Source organism: Lissotriton vulgaris, chromosome 11 (genome assembly GCF_964263255.1).
Source record: "Lissotriton vulgaris chromosome 11, aLisVul1.2, whole genome shotgun sequence".
In the NCBI taxonomy this organism is placed as follows: domain Eukaryota; kingdom Metazoa; phylum Chordata; class Amphibia; order Caudata; family Salamandridae; genus Lissotriton; species Lissotriton vulgaris.
Genome location: NC_141699.1, coordinates 200,750,662 through 200,770,370, shown reverse-complemented (window position 1 = coordinate 200,770,370; position 19,709 = coordinate 200,750,662). Strand labels below are relative to the sequence as shown.

At 43.7% G+C, this 19,709-nt stretch overlaps 1 protein-coding gene across 2 annotated transcripts in view; it reads left to right on the top strand.

Annotated features, from left to right (window-relative positions):
- KCTD10 (potassium channel tetramerization domain containing 10) overlaps positions 1-19,709 on the top strand; it is a 70,728-nt gene that overhangs the window by 5,447 nt on the left and 45,572 nt on the right. For both annotated transcript variants that reach the window (XM_086943104.1, XM_086943105.1), the window contains exon 2: positions 4,443-4,656. In XM_086943104.1, coding sequence (XP_086799230.1) covers positions 4,443-4,656 — 214 coding nt within the window. The remainder of the gene's footprint in view (positions 1-4,442; positions 4,657-19,709) is intronic.

Below are 19,709 nucleotides of genomic sequence, written 5' to 3'. Positions count from 1 at the left end.
ACTGGTCTCAACCGGGACATTATAAAGGACTACCTGAACCTTCATCAGGCAAAACGTATTCCCTGGCTTGCCTACATCAAAAATTTTATGCAGGATCTAGATCAATCTGCGTTTTTTGATAATCCTGAGACCCTGTCCTGTCTCACGAGAAGGGACTTGAAGGCATTATGTTTAAATCATCTAGAGTTGATCAGGCTATCCTCTAATATTATGAACCCATCGGTCCGGGCCAATCAATTGCTTCTGATTAAGGCGGGGATACAACCTTATTTATTATTTACCCATGGTAATTATGATAGGGTATTTTTGATGCGTTTACCCCTAGGCGATTTTCATAATCTAGTTACTTTTCCCCAGCCAAATGATTGGTCACGCTCTCTTTGCCCATTCCCCTGTGATGACACTGCAGCACGGTCAACAGTCCACATCATATTTTTCTGCAAATTTTATACCTCTTTCAGAAAAAGGTGGATTTTGCCTCATTTGAAACTGCAAGACTTGAGACTCGGTCGACCTGCTTTCATTAAGTTGTTGTTTCTGGATGATGAAGTTGTTACTGACCACATCACAAAGTATCTGAAAGGGGTGGTCAGAACCAGGAAAACAATGCAAGGCCCGACTTAATTTTAACTGATTACTAGTTTACTTATGCTAGGGGTGCACATTGATGTGAGGCTATGGTATTGATTGCAACATTTTAATCTGCTACTCCAATCGATCAGTTCGTAATTTTTAATCGGCTGTTATTGCATTTGAAAGTTTTTTTATTGGTTGTATGTTGTTTTTTGATGTGCTTTGTGCTTTAATGATTATATGTATATATGTATGTATATATATGTATATATGTATGTGTATATATATATGTATATATATTATATATATTTATGTATATATGTATGTATATATATATAATATATATATTTTTTTTTTTTGACGAAGCTTTTGTAAGCGAAACGCGTCTGTTAAGGGTGACGGGGTTACAATAAAATCTACAAAATCGGAGACCTGTGTGCTGGCCTAATTTCAGCCTTATTGGAGTGAAAGTGTTCGAATGTGTGTGTATATATATGTATATATATATATATATATATATATAATTTATTTTGATTTTTTATCGAATAAAGCGTACCTTGAGTGGACTAATGAAGCAATGGTTTTGTGATCCAAGGTTTTGTATAAGAATCCCTTCTTTTTAGGATGGTAGCTCTCACCCACTTTTGGTGGCATGCTTCACCATAGGGTACCTCCTCTAGCCTGTAGCAGCGGTCACCAGCGTGGCTTGTAATCCTGCTTAACAGGGGAGCTCTTATGGATGTTTTACCAGCAGAGGGTGCATGATGAGTCTGTGTGGTGGTGGGTGACCTAAACGGGTGATGGTAGAGACGTGTCCCCACTTCCTGTGATAATAGAGATGCAATACTGTTATAAAATACCTCATGGCAGATAACAAACTATTTATGTCCCCATAAGGTATAGTTAAAATAGAGGGGAATAATTAAACCCTTGCAGCTGGTCAACATGCTAGCCCTACTCTGAGGTGCAGTGGGCTATTTTCAGGACAAAAGTTGTGATTCTGTGTGTGCAGAGCCTGATTGGACAATCCTGAAAAAATGAGCCACAGTAACTTCCTCTTGAAGCGTAGGAGCACATGCAGTTGTTTTGATTAATGATATTCAGTACTAAAAGCTTAGGACGCAGAGTTGCAAACAGAAAGCTTAGGAGTGGCAGCTGAGTTGCCCAGAATTCAGGGAAGTGATCTCCACCCCTGAATCCAGGCAATATGATTTGTGGTCTTTAGAATGGGTAATACCATGCAAAACTGAGATTATGTGGTCCCTTACAATCCTGGGACTGGACTACAGACATTTCCCACCTACTTTGAGCAGTTGGAAAATGTCACGCAAACCGTAGATGTTTTAATTGGGTGCAGATTTGCACCTGATGAAAGAGTGTCCAAAACTCCTGCATCCGGGTAATTTCAGTAATGCTGTACTGACCCGTTTAGGTCTGGCCAGAGTAGTATACATTCCTCTCCTCTCCAAAGGGATACCACTCTGACCAGTAATGAAGCCTATAGAGAACAAGCATTTGCAATGCAATAGGTCTCGTATTTACGCGAGTGTAAGCTATTGGCTTTGTAAATGATAATGCCTTTTATTTATGTTTTGGTTTTTAAAACATAAATAAAAGGCATCGTCATTTACAATGCCAATAGCTTAAACTCACGTAAAAGCGAGACCTATTGCATTGTAAATGCTTGTTGTCCATGTTATGAATGGAGATGGATGGGTCGGTGGAGATTTCATGTGCAATAGCACACACACATTTTAAAGGAGAACCTGCTAGGGTCAATGGGTGTAACTCTGTGTCCACATTTAGATTCCGGTACATGTACAACAGCTGTTCTTAAATCAATGCTGTTCTTTCCACCACATAAATAACCCTCCTCTGGCAGCAGTTCATATTATTCTCAGACACTAGCAAAAGTTTCAAATGCTAATTTAATTCTGAAATTGTAGCTATCCAAAATGATCCACAAGCGAGTTACGAATTCTTCAACTGTCCTCACGACTAATGATACACTCGTTAAGTCTTTGGTAGCAATTTATTTGTGAGGTTTTCTGCTAAATATGTACATTTACTAATCAATCATTTCCTCTTTTTCAAGCACAAGGTTTTGCTGGCACACTTTCTATCGCTAGCCACTTGCTCAATGTTTAAGGAAATTCCTGAACAGTATCCATCCATGCTGAGTAAGTAGGCAGTAACAGCAGCACGCGTCAATACACGCCATTGAGACACACCTCCAGCTGCAACAAGTTGTGCTGTGCACGTGTGTTATGTGCAGCCCCTCTCAAGTGTCTAATCAGCTGCAAGTGAAACCTGATAAGCACGCTCACCTCAGGCATCCAGGCACCCAGCAACCTCGGCCTCCTAACTGGCCATGAAAAGTATGGGACGGGCCCATATTCTGGGGAAAAATGTTATGCAAACCTTGTCACGTGCTACGAGCTTCTTAACATGAATTAACAGAAACTATTAAAGGTGCACGTGGCCGCTTGAAAGTGGACCGCGCCGAAAATTAAATAACTATTAAAGGCGCGTGGCTGCTTAAAAGCTGACTGCGCCATAAAATAAATAAGCGCAGCCGCTATAGTTAAAGCGGAACCCAATGTAAAGTACAAAATGCATTAATAATATAAGCGGGCGGGCGCTGCCATGTCATGGTTGGAATAGGGGAAGAGCATTAAAGAAAATAGTGCTCACCAACTTATAGAGCAGACTGCGTAACACCACTAGTAAAAGTCCCAGTCGTTGTGGAAAGTAACAAATGCAGACAAGGCATTACCAAGGAGGGAGTAACACACCCATTTAGGAATCAGAAGCCAGCATTTACGAAGGACAATGACACAAGCCATTGAGAAATATGGGTGGTGAGTGGGAGGGGCTTCCAGTGCATACTCTAATACAGCATGCCTCGCAGAGTGAGCAGCGCATGTGCGCTGCCACTAGGCTCGACCTAAAAAAGGTAGAAAGAAGTTGAAAGTACGGCAAACCATATGCAGCAATTGGGATGGATGAGACCTAAAACATACTTATAGGGATTTCTTACTATTAATTTCAGTTTAACTGGAACAGTGTTTATACCAAAATAAAAATCACAAGGCTTAACATTTGCACCTTTTTATGCAAGTAAATCATTTTGTTGTGTCTACATCTGTTTTAATTTTAATCTAGTTAAGAACTTCACATTTTTTTTTTAATACATTGTTTATGTACCTACTGCATGTTATTTAGGGCACCTTGTTATTACTTCCTGTTTCAATTGCACAAACGTTAGTTATGCATAGAAATTATTCTTGGTGTGTGTTTAATATCACTGTTCATTGTAAGGTCTGTCTTATATAGCTAGGAGCTAATGCAGAGGAGCATTGCCCCACTGCCTTTCAGCACTGCAAACAAATTAAAATAAAATGATATTAACGCAATGTTATCATTTTATTTTTCCTTGCTGAGGCAGTTTTGTGGGGCTTGGTTGGACAGCGGGGGGGGGGGAAAGTGGTGGCATTCTAAGTGCGCATGGTTGTTAGGCCGGCTGTCTTGGGCAGACCAAACAGTCATGCACACTTTGCCTGTTTACCACCAGCTGTATTGTACAGTCTGCATGGAGAACATGCCCAGGCTTCCTGTTCCTGGCTGAGCCCCGAACCACAGAGCTCAGACCAATCGCAAAGCTGCATTGCAACATTGTGATTGGCTTGAGAGAGCCTGGGTGCTTCCTGCTTAAACAGATGGAAGAGGACGGAGGAGAGGTTGCGGGCAGCCAGCAGGTAAGTTTTTTTAACCCTCCTGCCCAACTACTGCTTCCCAGGAGCAGCTGGCACTGCATATAGCTACCAAATAGTTTGCAAACTGATGATGGAATTCACCTTTTCTTGTAGGAAGAGATGTCGGGAGAAAGTGTGGTGAGTACTGCGGTGCCAGCAGCCACAACTCGCACCACCTCATTCAAAGGTTCGAGCCCAAGCTCCAAATATGTAAAATTGAATGTCGGAGGAGCCCTTTACTACACCACCATGCAGACCTTGACCAAGCAGGACACCATGCTGAAGGCCATGTTCAGTGGTAGAATGGAGGTACTTACAGACAGTGAAGGTAAAAAAAATGATTTGATTAAAAACCAAATCTTTGGTTTTAGCATTCAATAGCCAACATTTTAATTTGATATTCATACAGTTTGTATAAGTCTTTAAATTGTCGAATAATACAATTGTAAAGTAAACCTTGGGGGTTCATTTAAGAGCTGTCATATGGTAATGGCAAAATGTGTTCCTATCAATTGTTAAAATGTTTTATGCTATTTACTAGGGGCCCTATTTATTGGAGTTTGTTGGATGTAAGACACCTGCCAAAAAGTGTCAGACGTTCAGTATTTCCTCGTTAGAGTTTATAGGGCCTCCGTACACTTTATCTAGGGCAGACGAAAAATCCACCAATTTTTCTGAAAAGGTTCCACATCCTCCAAAGTTTAAATAATGCCATAGGTTACTCATGCATAAAGAGCGACACTCTAAAAGGCAAACCTGGCAATGCTGGTAGTAGGGAAAATAGTGCAGGCATTGTTTTAACTTTGCATCAACTCACCTTGCAAAATTTGCACTGGGAAAGGTAAAGAGCATAAAACATTCATATGCGGATGCAAAGAAGTGTTGACAATGTTTTTTTCACTATTTTAAAGCGGTGGAAGAGATCAATTTTTGAGCCTTTTGTGTTTTAATTCCAAAGCCCACTGGGTATTCTTTCTAATGATAAGGTATTCCACCAAGGGTCATGGGGATTGTGTTATATAACACACGGAATACGGACTGGAGGGGTTGGTCACGCCGCATGGGTATGCTAGCGCCGTATGACTAGCGCGGGTAAGGAAATACTTCCTTTTTTATATATAACCCTCACAACACATGACTTCTATGACAGCTCATTCGCCCCGAGTTTAGCCTTTCTCTACATGAGCTGGTTTGAAGAATAGTACATCTGAAACTACAACCCTTACCGCAACGAAATTCACCTGTGGAGCAGATATATTGATGACATCTTGAAAATCTGGCACAGTAATAACTATACTATGCAAGCTTTCAAAGATGGCTAGACCAACTAAACCCAGACCTGCATTTACTATGACCAGCAACAAAGAGAAAATTCCCTTTCTGGATGTAAACATACTCGCAGAAGGTGGGAAATTGACAAGCACACTATACACCAAACCCACCGACCGGAATAACTTATTGTATTTTAATAGTGCCCACCCACCATCACTAAGAGAGAATCTTCGGATAGGGTAATTCCGGCGCATCCGGCGACATTGTTCAGAATTACGATATTTTTAAGAGGAATCAAAAAATCTTGCAAAAAAACTCAGAGAAAGAATACCCTGCATAGGTGATTAAACAAGCACAGAAAAGAGCACGGAACACTCCACGAGCAGCATTACTTGTCAGTAATCTCAAACCAGAGACTGGCTCCCTGATCTGCATGACCAAATATAATTCATGCTCCAACACAGTCAAGAAATTTTTTTCTAGAAATTGGAAAATCCTCACATCAAACAAACTCACCTTTAAACCTCCACTTTTCTCCTTTAGAAAAAATAGGAGCATCAGGGACTTGATGGTACACAGCGATTTGAGAAAACCCCAAATTGAACAGCAACAGACTATGGAATCAATCCCAAGTCATGGGAGACTACCCATGTGGCTCGTGCACGGCATGAGCATTTACCAAACAAACTAAATACATTGACATGGGACTTCTAACACCATGGAAACAAAGACACCACACCAGCGAACCGGGATCCATTCTGGACTTCCTACTGGGACACAGCAAAACATATTTTATGTGCATCCATTCAGGATTTTAGTGAAGGCACAAAGTCCATAAGACCATGCGTTTGGCTCATTGGAGCAGCCCATCGTAGGGCGTATAAAAGTGGGTGTATCAGCAAGCACCTTGTCAAGCCGAGCCTCTTAGGCAGGAGCTTCATGCTCTGAAACGCGTCAGCCTACACTCGGCTTACTGGCTGTGTACACGATGGGGGAGCTGAGCTTTCTTTACCTGAATAAATGCCACACGCATGCTTGAGAGCATCTCTGTGAGGTGGCAAAACGGAGTGTGTATAATGTATATATGTATGTATGTGTGTGTATATGTGTATATGTATGTATATTAAATTTACTCTGGCTCTCCGTGACCATGGTCCCTAACAGCCACAGCTTCTAGTGAATCTATCTGCAGGCCTTAGATACCATACTTAACCACAGAATTTGGTTCTAACGCGTGCCTTTGGCCCCCCTAGACCCCTTACAACTTTGGGTCTTGTTCACCATTTCGCCACCCCTGCGAGCGGCAGAGGCAAGCATGTATTCCTGACTCACACTACTTGACCCAGTGTGTAGTTATTATATGGGTATTCAATCCCTAGCAGCACATGACCCAGTATAGTATGTTGCGTGGCTAAACACTTTAACCTCTGCCCTAAACTGTAAAGACTTTATAACATTCTGGTCAATAATTAGTGTAGGCTCAGGACAACCAAAACAAGCAGTAGAACCGAACCTCGCGTCTGAAGTATGGGGAAGACCATTTCCGGACCCTGTATTCCTATGAGGCTATCCCTGAAGATGCGTCTGCAGATTTACTGACCTATGGTCTGAGTATTCTCTGCCCTGAGGAGTGTATGGTCACGGTGGCCGAAGTATGCACTGCCATTGACAGACTTGTATCTAATAAAGCTCCCGGCCTGGATAAACTGCCGGGCGACCTTTTCAAGCACCAACCTAAAGTCTGGGGCCCCTATCTCTGCTTGGTATTCAATGCAATCCTGAGAGGAATGGTGCTCCCTAGTACTTGGCTGGGAGCAGAGATAGTACCTATCTTTAATAAGGGCTCGCCTCTGCTCCCATCCAACTACAGACCCATAAGTCTAATTGATGTCCCGCAGAAGATCTTCGCGAGACTTATTTTAGATCAACTGCAGGATTGGATAGAGGAATTTAAAATACTTAGCCCTTATCAGGCAGGTTTCAGGAAGAACACCTCCACCATCGATCAAATCTTTCTCCTAGTATTATTACATTGGAAGACGGTGCTTATAGAGGGTGGCAGTCTCTATATGATGTTCGTAGACGTGCGGTCTGCCTTCGATCTTGTACCTAGAGGCAAATTGTGTAAAGTCCTTTTAGATCTGGGCATCCTCTATCACCTTCTTTCAATCCTGATTAGGTTACATGAGGCACATTTTGCCCAAGTCAGATGCGGGAAGAGTGGTACTCTTACATCCAGATTCCCCGTTGGCAGGGGGGTAAGGCAAGGCTGTGTGCTAGCACCGACCCTGTTTTGCCTCTATGTCAACTGGGTAATCACGCATCTGAATGGGGTGCTGAATATTGATGCGCCGAAGTTAGCCGGGAATAGGGTACTAGCGATAATGTTCGCTGACGATACCCTATTGCTTTCTTAATCCCCGATGGGTATCCAGAGAATACTGGATGGATTTGTAGAATTTTGTAACAAACAGGGTATGGAGATTAACTCACTAAAAACAAAATTCATGATCTTTAACCCACCCAGAACCACAAGACCCATTCCCACCCTGGGCAAAATAATACTGGAAAGGGTTAGTACCTTTGTCTACCTTGGGGTCACGATCAATGAGAGCTTGACGTGGGGTCCCCAGGCAACTACATCCCAGTTAAAGCTTGCACAATTAGCGGGTGGGATCTTGAGGATATCTAATGCCTCAACGATAAAGCCCTTGGGTCCGCCGCTGGAGGTCTTCAAATCACAGGCTAGGGGTGCAAGTATGTAAGGTGGTGAACTGTGGGGTCACTGTAACAAATCAAACATTTCCAGGGTTGAGAATAAGTTCTTAAGGAATTTATTAGCTCCTCCGCCCAGTACCCCGCTCCTCCCACTGAGACTTGATTTGGGGATTACCCCAATCGAGTAGGAGCTAGCTCTAAGTCCACTAAGGTACTGGCGCCGCCTCTGGGTTACACCAGAGCTGGTTAATTACAGGCAAGAGCTTAAAGAAGTACTTATTAGTAGCAGTGCACGTAAAATACCATGGCTTGCCTTCATTAAGAAGGAACTTATTAGACTGGGACTCTCAAGCCTATGGACTGACCCTGAGAGGGGATGCAATCCGATTTCGGGTGCCATGCTCTCGAAAGGATATCCTGCTGAGAGTTTGGACATGGTCATGAGCAATCTTAAGCACGGCTCCAGAACTGTATCCTTTCTTATGGTAAAAGACACATACCATTTTAAATGCTTCCTGGATGTTATCTAACCCGTCATAGCAAGAAAACTTTGTGCAATGGCGGCATACGGGCCTTCACATGCAACTGGAGCATGTCTGAACCGAAAAAGTGCCCCTTATGTCAATGACAGTGAAACAGAGCAACATGTCTTCTTCTTTTGGCCTGCATACATCAAACCAAGGAAATATTGGCTTGTCCCACTTTGTAAAAAATCTTGGTTTCCGGCAGTGCATGCAAGCACTTAGAGTTATGCAAAATGACACCTCAGGACCTATTGTTTTTGCAGTTTCGCATTTTTTAGCAGCCATGTGGCGCATAAGGAGATCCTCAAGTATTTAGGGCTAAGCGCACCCTATCGGATAAGTAATGTATTCTGTCACGGAGGCTTTCCCTAGTTCCCTAGAATAGTGCATAATTTGCCCCTATTTTAAAAGAAAAATGTAATGTGATTTTATTGTTATTGTAACAATTGTGTGCTTTATATTAACTTTTTACTATATGATGTTCCATGTCTTTTAAACCTGTGCTTTTATGGTGTTTTCTGTACCGAAATAAAGATTTTATGATGATGATGATGATGATGTATAATATATATACTCTGGCTCTCCGTGACCATGGCCCCTAACAGCCACAGCTTCTAGTGAATCTATCTGCAGGCCTTAGTTACCATACTTAACCACAGAATTTGGTTCTAACGCGTACCTTTGGCCCCTCTAGACCCCTTACAACTTTGGGTCTTGTTCCCCATTTCGCCACCCCTGCGAGCTGCAGAGGCAAGCATGTATTCCTGACTCTCACTACTTGACCCAGTGTGTAGTAATTATATGGGTATTCAATCCCTAGCAGCACATGACCCAGTATAATATGTTGCGTGGCTAAACACTTATGAAGTCCCAAAGGCGAGACTGATTGCATTGCAAATGCTTGTTTTTAATAATCTTAGCTTGAACAGTTCTTATTGAATTGCGAAAAGAGCAACAGTGGTTCTGCAATAGATAGTCAGTGAATGTGTGCTGGAACTGTCTGTCTGTTTTTGTCTGTGCTATCTGTTTTGGCTTTTTAGGTCCTGCTCTCGAGACCTATTGTCGTCAAGATGCCTCTCAAGGGAGACAGACCGGGGCACGCGCAGCGATTCTGGTTTGTGGACGCGCACGTGAGATGCGCCTGCCACAAAGCGTGCACAGCTGGCTCGAGTCAACAGTGTGAAAGTGCGAAATTGCAGTGCAGCATGAAACCAAACAGGCCTTCGCGTTCAGAGCTTCGTGGCCTACCTGGTGCTGTGTTGTGTAACACGCCCCAGCCACATATCATGTGTCAGGCTGTGTGGACAGTCTAGTCACATTATATTATCGCACCGTCCAGACCACCACCAAACCCATCCTTCACTCTCCCTTACAGCTACGCACGTTTATATTGACAACAATAAACTGACGCTTGTCTGACTGCCCCATCCTCACCCTTTAACTGGCTGGTACTGAAAAAATGACTGTATATACAAATTATGAAGAAAACAAAGGTCCTAAACTTTTAGATGCATAACAGAATAATAAGCACAGGCTTAGAATAAGAACTGTGTGTCTTTTTCCTCCAGTGTCCAGCCGGACAAGGGGGTATTTATTTCAAAGGATTGGTGAAAGTGTACAGAGTTTTTAAGAGTGAAACAAACCACAAATTGATAACTGGGCACAAGCCTGTACCAAGTCAGAAAGAGAAACAATACATGGGGAAAAGAATAACAGGCAAACAGGTTGGAGAAAAAGGTGGCTTACAGTACAGTGAAATCTCACGTGAACTCTAACCGGCTGGACACTGGAGGAAAAAGACACACAGTTCTTATTCTAAGCCTGTGCTTATTATTCTGTTATGCATCTAAAAGTTTAGGACCTTTGTTTTCTTCAAATTTAGTAATTACCCGAGGTCCTCCGCTACCTTTACGGGTTCCCTTGTTTCATATATTTGTACATACAAATTAGACATTTTTAGATGATTGTATTTTTCTCTCCTTTTTAAGTTACTATGCATTATATATACGCGTCGCCTAACCCGTGAGATATACGAATGCTTTCCTGTGTAAAGCACTTAAACATGCCTTGGGATGATATCCACTCTATGCAAAACAATTGACTAAATACTGCTCTGTTATTCTGTGCATGACACCTGTCATACGTGTCGTGTGTCCCTATACACTTTAACACAATTACCGAATATTTACTCCAACCCCAGCAGCTTAATAATAGGCAGCCCTCCACCCCGGGTGCTTCTCACCTTCCACCCCTGCCCCAGTCGCCCCCAGCCACGGCCCTCCCCGGGCAGTGCTGCCCCTGACCCAGGCGTGCACTCAACTGCGTAGGTCTGCGCTGCGCTGTTGGCCCGGGGCGCAGCCGCACCTGATCCTGCACGCGGGCGTTCTTCAGCTGCTTGCAGTCCCGCTGGTCCAGCTGGTGGTCGGAGGGCAGCGCCAGGGAAGGGGTGTCCATGTTGGGCTGCAGAGCGGACATGAGGAAGGTGCCGCCGAGCTGCGCAGCACCCAGTGACCGGAGTATGGTGAAGCCTGCAGGCGCCGCCACGGGGCACGAGCCGCAGACCACGGCAATGCGCACGCGCACAATGTGTGCGCGTCTCTCCCACCCCTCCCCATTCAAGCAGCAAGTTGCACATTGTATTTTTTTTATTTATGCGTTTCAATCTAGCGTGGACTGTACCCGAAGGTGTCAGAGCGTTTTACAAAAGGAACAGAACGGATATAAGAGAACCATACAAGTTAACAAATTGCAAAAGTTACATTACATGAGGCAAAAGTGACATGTGAGTGAACAAAGTACAAGTGGTAGCAAACGGTGCATTACAGGAGGAAAAAGTGACATGTGTGCAGGTTACAAAGCGTACAAAGGTAGAGGTATAATACTGCAATAAATGGAGGACACTCAAACACAAGAACAAACGTTACATAGGCAATGGTGGCACTTGTGCAAGTATCGAGAGCAAACAAAAAGTAAGAGGTAGCAAACTGTGTGAGCCGGTACGAACAAAAAGGCACACCATTTCACCTGCATGGAAGTGTACACACAAATATGGCTTGTTGTGATACCTTCCAAGTAATGCAGACCAGTGCGCGAGCAGACTTTGGTCTGTGAACACGCTTCCCACGAGCAGGTCTGTGAACGTGCTTCACATGAACAGCTTTTGCGCGTTCATTCAATTTGAGTGCTCCTTTCCGGAAGACCTGCTGCGTTAATTATAGGTTCTATTATTTAGCAGCGGGTGGCGCCTGTCGGAATGCTGTTTTAATGACTTTCTTTTTATTGGAATGCAGCCTGTTTCTCTTGGTCTTTTTTTAAGATAAATGGAATGCTCCGAAATAGTTCTTAAATCGTTCCTTTTCCTTTAAATGCCATCACAGAAGACCTTTCAGTTTCATCAACGCCAGGGTTTTTTGAAAGGGACAATGCTTTCTTTTTCACAGAAATGTCTTTGTTCTCACTGCATTAGGTGTCTAATACGGAAAGTCACATGGTGTAACCATATGCTTCCTAAAATGTAGCTCAAATTGCCTCCGACCAACTTCCTGTTCTGATGTGCATTTTTTTCGCCCCTTGCTGCGCTCGTCCGCTCGGGAAACTTCCTCCCTGCACCAACAAATAAACAGGACTGGCAAGAAACTACCTCAAAGGGTGCACCCACTTCGGAACTTTTTATTTATACAAAAACTTTATTGAAAATATCTTCAATGGTCAAAACCATGGAAGGACGCATGCGTACACTAGTTTATCGCAATAATAGACAAACATGAAGGTCCCTTGCAGTCTGCCAACTAGTGCTCAGCACTCACCGTGGATGCGCTGTCAGAACTTCACCTGCCGCCGACTGATTCATCGTCGTTTTTTTTTTTCTCCTCTGGCTTGTTCCAGTACGTCAGCCATATAAACCCCGCCTTCTTGCTTGCCGGCGTCTCTTTTGATTTACTCAGTCGTCATCTCGATGCTTCTGGTGAGTCTATTTCCAACCTCGATTGCCGTTTTGATTTGTGCACAGGCCTCAGTTAATTTTTCCTGCTAGGCCTCCATAGTGCTTATGGTTTTGGCAATCTGCTACGTCCCCTGACCTCCCGGTATTTTGCCCAGCTGTTCTCGAGCTCCGCACTCCCACACCTTAATTTGCCAGGGGTCACACCGCGAGATTACAAACACAACACTGCATTAGTACTTACATTCACACGGCCCATTGACTAAGTTTTGATTTTTTTAAACTGCTCTCTTCCCTGCTCTTTCTGCTATGCTTAATTGTGTCCTGCGTACCAATTGGTATTGGTCTTGGCCTTGAAGGCTCATTATTCCTGTAACCCCACATGCATTCAGTGCTTTTCTCTTTTCATAACACACAGACCCAACGTTGCATGGTCGTGGTACACGCCGTACTTACGTGGGCTTATGATGTTTTGTACCTCCTCACAAAATTAATGTCTCTTATTCACGGAAATCCACCTGTACACGGTTGTGCTTCACACAGTGTTTATACAGGATTCCTTTAAATGACCCTATTCACTAGCGTTTCCCTGGTATTTTATCACCTTCAGGGGGTCTGACATTCAGGGCGCAGGGTTTTGATAACATTAATAATGCATTTTCCAACCCTGTTACCGAAGCCTCCCCTTTGTTTTAAGGTTTCCGCCCATTCTGGTTATTTCTCCTCTCACTCACAAGGGCCTGTGCGTTTGCTCAATCCTCCAAATAATACTCTGCACCCATCTGCTGTTTTCGTGTGCCTCTGCTGCCTGCTTGTGATCGGGTTTTCGTGTGCCACTGCTGCCTGCTTGTGATCGGGTTTTCGTGTGCCTCTGTTGCCTGCTTGTGATCGGGTTTTCGTGCGCCACTGTTGCCTGCTTGTGATCGGGTTTTCGTGTGCCTCTGTTGCCTGCTTGTGATCAGGTTTTTGTGCGCCTCTGTTGCCTGCTTGTGATCGGGTTTTCGTGCGCCTTTGTTGCCTGCTTGTGATCGGGTTTTCGTGTGCCTCTGTTGCCTGCTTGTGATTGGGTTTTCGTGTGCCTCTGTTGCCTGCTTGTGACCCGCTTTTCGTGTGCCTCTGTTGCCTGCTTGTGACCCGCTTTTGGTGTGCCTCTGTTGCCTGCTTGTGATCCGCTTTTTGTGTGCCTCTGTTGCCTGCTTGTGATCCACTTTTCGCGTGCCTCTGTTGCCTGCTTGTGATCTGCTTTTGGTGTGCCTCCGTTGCACCGTTGCCTGCTTGTGATCCGGTTTTGTGTGGCTCCAAATGCAATAGGTGTCGCATTTGCGAGAGATTAGGCTATTGGCATTGTAAATGACAATGCCATTTATTTATCTGTTTTCAAAGCCAACACATAAATAAACATTTTGTCTTTCACAATGCCAATAGCTCTAACTTTTGCAAAGGTGAGACCATTGCATTACAAATGCTTGTTTATATGATGGTATTAATGTTGGCGACAAGCTGTAGTCGATGAAATGCAAGTATACTCATTCTCTCACTGTAAATAGAGAAGTATGTCTTTTATTTCCATTTATAAAATAACATATGTAAACCTCTTACACCGACATCCGATGTATTGTAGCAGCAAGTGCCTATGGCACATCGTGTTTCCACCACATCCACAGCTAAAGTTACGCTTGTTCTTTGCACTGCAGGAAGGAAAGGCCTCTCCTAAAGCCATAATCTTTTCAGCTAATAGGATTACATTTAGCCTGTTTCACAGAGAACTTCTATTGTGGGCAGTTAATAGTTCTGAGAATTCTGGGGGTGGAAGCATTACATCATTTCTTTATTGTTTTGGTGCTTTGAGTTATTCTGTAACTTCTTCGAAAAACAAAACGTGCTCAATATTTCGAAATAAAATGCACACTTTTTTTGTTTTAGCAACACTGTTGTGTATCGAATATGTGATTCAACTGGATGTTTTGGAATGAAAACATTATTTATCTTTTCAAGCTTATGCGTTGATACAGCCTTCAAATGTTGGAATTTACATGAAATTGCTAAATTGCATGGCTTGTTTGCAACTAGCTGTATTGTTATTTGGAGCTGTTATCTCGTTTTATCTTTACTTTCAGTTCAACGACTTCTTATACTCATCTTTCATTTTTAATTCACCAGTGCTGGTTGATTACTTTTGTTTATTTTACCTCTCCTTCATTTCCCAACAGGGTTTACTTTGAAATTTTTCTTGTAGGGTAAAAATCAAACATTTGGTGGTAGTTTTTGCAAAGTTCATTCAGGCTTTCCTTTTTTTTATTGGTTTCTTATATAATCCTCGGACAATTCCAAGCACTAAGGAAGAACAGAAAAGATGAAAAGGCGGGAACCCAACAGCCTGAGTCAGAAGTAAATATTAGGGACTGGAGTGATCACAGTGAAATAGCTTGTGTCTTGCAAGATGAAGTAATAACGTATTGTGGTTAGCTCACTCTATCCGAGTGGTCAGGAAAGAGAACAGAAAACATGCTATGATACAATTAAGCTCCTTTGGCCATTGTTTTAACCAAGGACAAACCTTTGCCATTACATTACTGCAAATGACCGGTACGTCACTTGACATGGACCATGAACGTTTATAATAATAGTATCCAAGATTGACCTTTCAGTGTATAACAATAGTCACTGTGCTTCAGTTTAGTTAACGATGGCTAATCCAACAATGAAGATTGTTTTGAAAACACTTCTCGAGGAACAAATGTTCCTCCAAAAAAAAAACGCATTGGAGTAAGAGACTTAATTGATTGTGCCCTGTGATGACAAATTTGTGATGGAAAGACCCTAAAGTAATTTGAATGCTGCAGCAATTTACAGCGCTTGTGAAGGATATAATGTATCCTCCTGTTTGTCGTTTATTGATTTTCATTTGTATTGTTTAACCTTTATTTTGCTCCACCTAATTTATAGGAAACAGTTGGTCTATTGCAGCTTTTGGAAATATGCTTCATATTTTTCACAGGAGGACATAGCCCCCAATTAAAGCTCAGTGCCAAAATAAAAATTTAATAGGTTGCTTAGTTCACCAAGAAACCACGCTTTTTGGTAATTCGCTAGAGAAACTGTCTACAGAAGGCAATCCTGCTCTGCTGAGTCATGCCTTGGAATAGGTTTCTTAACTTAACAATGTTTTAGCGATGTTACAGCTCAGACTTTCTATGCTCTCAGATCTCTGTACTTTCAAAAATCAACATAGTTCTTTGAAAGTTTTTGCAAGATTTTTACACTGGCAGCCTAAATGTGCAGCTTTAACCTTTTAACAGAAGAAGTTGGTGCTTATTGGAAAGCCTTATACGGTTGGGTAAGCCTTGGCCAATGAGCTGTTTGGCAAACTGTCTTTTTATACATTCAGATGTTTCAAAACCAGTCTTCATACTTGTGTGAATCAGATCTGATGGATCCTACATCTATCTGTGACAGCTCTTTTAAGCATGCCCAAAACACTCCTGTTGGGCCTTTGTTGATCTTTCTTTGGAAAAGCACACCCTCTGTGATTCCTTACTCTGCTCTCAGCTGATGCCATTAAAATCATAGCTTTGTGCTATCCACTACATTTCATCCTCAATGATGATTGTATTCCTTACTAGCATCCTTTCTATGAACAAGGCCTCTGCGATACAATACTGCGAACATTTTCAGCATAGTTATGGATTTCCACATAATCTGCAACTTTTAACTATAAAAACGTTTGTAGCTCATACAGTTCAAAAGTTACTAAAAACACTAGACCTTGGTGCTTTACAGTGGAAGGTCCTTGTCAAAGGTCGACGCGCCCCTTTTCTTTTGCTTATTGCAATATTTGGGTGTTAAACTAGTAATAATGAAATGAAACCTTTGCCAAGACCGTGTTAACCTATGTGAAAATGACAAAATAAGTAAGTAATAATGTCACAAAATGTATCCTGTTGCACTATATAATTTGCCTCTTCTTGGTGCACAATTTAGTCAACACTACCCATAATTTGGTACTCACCTGGCATATAATTCCAGTGGACATGCCTAGGAGTCCAGATTTTTAGGTTACATCTGTTGGAGACTTAAAATTGTGTTACATACACTACATGCACTGTTCAAAAGGAGATCTTGCTTAGGAAGAAACATGCCATTTCACTCATTTCAGTTCCTCTTTTCTTTTACTAAATATATTTGTATTCACTGTAGGAGAGTAGGGTCTGCTTCCTGTGGTCACCCCATTTTTGCTTTTTTTCGACTTAGATGTGGCTGTGGGCCTGCTAATCAGACCCACTGCCCAGATGCACTCTTTCTAAATTCACCATGTACATCCACAATTGGGAATTGGTTCACCATATCAGCCCCTGTAGAAGTGTACCGTAGTTACTCAGGGCATAGGTGTAACCAAGGCCTACCAGGGGCTGCAGCATGTATTGTGCCACCCCTGGCTGGCCACTCAAATAGACACAACTGGCTGATCACTCAGCTGGGGCAAGATTGTGTAATCACCCCTTGCTTAGGTGTAGTATTCCTATACCTACTTACATATAGACACATAGTAACCTGTGAGCCACTCCTATGGCAGGCCTTAACAATCCTGGAGGCAGAGTGGTTGGTTATGTGTGAGATGGTGCTCTAGCATGAGCTGAGCCTGTGTGAAGCTTTCGGAACCATGACCTTATAGCTGTTCTATGATACTGCCATACCATATACTCTTAAGTGCATTATGAACCTCGCAGTTAAATGCTAACTTTGGTTTGGCTTTATCAAAACATGTCGTGTAAGGTGTTATACACTTTGGAATACTACCCCCTCGCCAATTCTGGTGACGGGGGTAGCATTCCAACCTTCTAGAGGGAGAAGACATGTTAGTTCTGACTATCCCGGTTAAAGTTAACCAGAGCCCCAGCATCACAAAATGGATGCTGCTGCCACAGTCACAAGTCTGACCTCCTGCTGCTAGGAGTCCTTCCAGTCACGGAGGTTTGGACAATAGGTTTCCTGCTTGGGGAGGTGCGACAGGAGGATGTGTATTGGGACAGGGAGGGCTGAATAGATTGAGACACTGCCTGAGGCACACTAGGTGCTTCATGCATACCCCAGTTCAAACCGGTTGCTGGGGCACGAAACTGCACAAAGGAAAGGGGGTGTAACCACCCCCCTTCCTGGTCCGATCCGTAGGAGGGACCTAGTGAGAAACCTAGCCCCCTTTAGTTGGATAAAGGTAGGAGCTGACCCAGGAGAAATTCGATTAATCCTGGAATCGACTGACGACGAAACTCTGGACCCTTCAACATTCATCCAAGCTGAAGACTGAAGAATCTCCCTTGTGGCCAAGGAGTGACCACCCTGGGAAACCAGGCACCATCCAGCAACTCAACGGCTTGCTTTGTCCCTGTTCCCGCCGGAACTCGAACCTGACAAGACACCGACTCCTAGATCCCTCTGACCCCACTGCACGACTCCAGCACAGCTGAGCCCCGTGGAAGGCGACTGGACCCGTGGAAGCAGGTATCCTGGAAAGTCGACAACTTGCTAACAGCGCAGCTCCTGAGGCCTCCTCGAAGCTGTGCCTTGGGGACTGAGACACCCGAACACCGAGCTCCACCTGCACTGAAGACCAGCCCTCCACACTCCACGAGATCTGCGTGGAGCCCTTCTGCTTGTGTTCTGCTTGACCCGTTGTCCGGTTGCAGGCCCGTTGGCTAGTAGCCACTGGAGACGATCCTTTGTGAAACTCCATCGCTGGTCTGGTTGGTCCAGACTGGCCCTTGCTTCCCTGCAAAGGTGAAGTACCTCAGACCCTCCTGGTCTGCATCAGAAGCTCCTTGTGTATCCTGCGTGGGTTGCCTTTGCTTAGGCTTGTTGGCTTCCATCCTGAAGCCGACCCCTCCCATCTGCGAGAACCTTCGTGGGACAGCTCCTCTCCAGCACCTGGTCGTCCTCGACGCCTCCTGGTCCGCGTGGCTGCAACGACAAGCTTCACCCCAGCACCCGATTGCTCCTCGACGACGTCTGGTTCCTTCCCTGGTTCCACCCGGTCACTGGCTAGTGACCTAGACTCTGTCCCCTCTGCTTTTAAGTCCTCTTCATCCTCGATTCACCCTTGGATCCACCCGGACATCTTCCTCCTGGTCGCCTGCAGCATCTTTCTTCACAGGCTCCATAGAATTCAACGGCGGAACCCGACACATCTTCACACCTATGCACCCGCTTCCTGTGGGTGAGGTAACGCGAGTACTTCGGTGCTCTCAAGGGTATTGACTATCCAAGTGTCTAGGTTTTTAGTTATGTCCTTCTAGCTAGGCCGGAAGTTTCCTAGATCTTCATTTACTTACCTTTTACGTTCCTACTGAATTTCTATTGACTCTCGCGTGAGAGTACTGACTCTGCACGCGCCGCCTGTGGGCCTCCTACTCCTAACCTAAGGGTCAGATAGTGTAGCCCCAGCGATCCTCTTAGGGCCTAACTGTAAATCGTGCTATTTAAAGTATTTCTAAGTGTTACTTGTTATGTGCTTTTGCCTCTGATCTCATAAAGAGTTCAGAGGAGTGTGTTAGTAAATAAATACATATATATTTTATATATATCCTGTGTGGTGTCCTTTCATTTGATATTCAAGGGGTTACATATGGTAAAACAGCTGGCTTTACACGCCCTCAAGAGTCTTTTAGCCTAAGACTGTTCTGTCCACGCTACCTCTAGGCTAGCTGGTCTGTAAGGTTGACTTTACAACCATCACCATAAGGGTTGTTTGGACTGGTGCAAGGTGTTCAGTAGAATAATGAACATCATATACCAGGCCAACTTCTCACATTCACCTCGTCAGGACAGTTGCACTATTGGCAGCACAGATACCTATCATTCCTTAAGGATTAGCTCACATTGGCCTTATTTAGAAATATGGACCCACTATTACTTTCCCCCAGCTCCCAAACC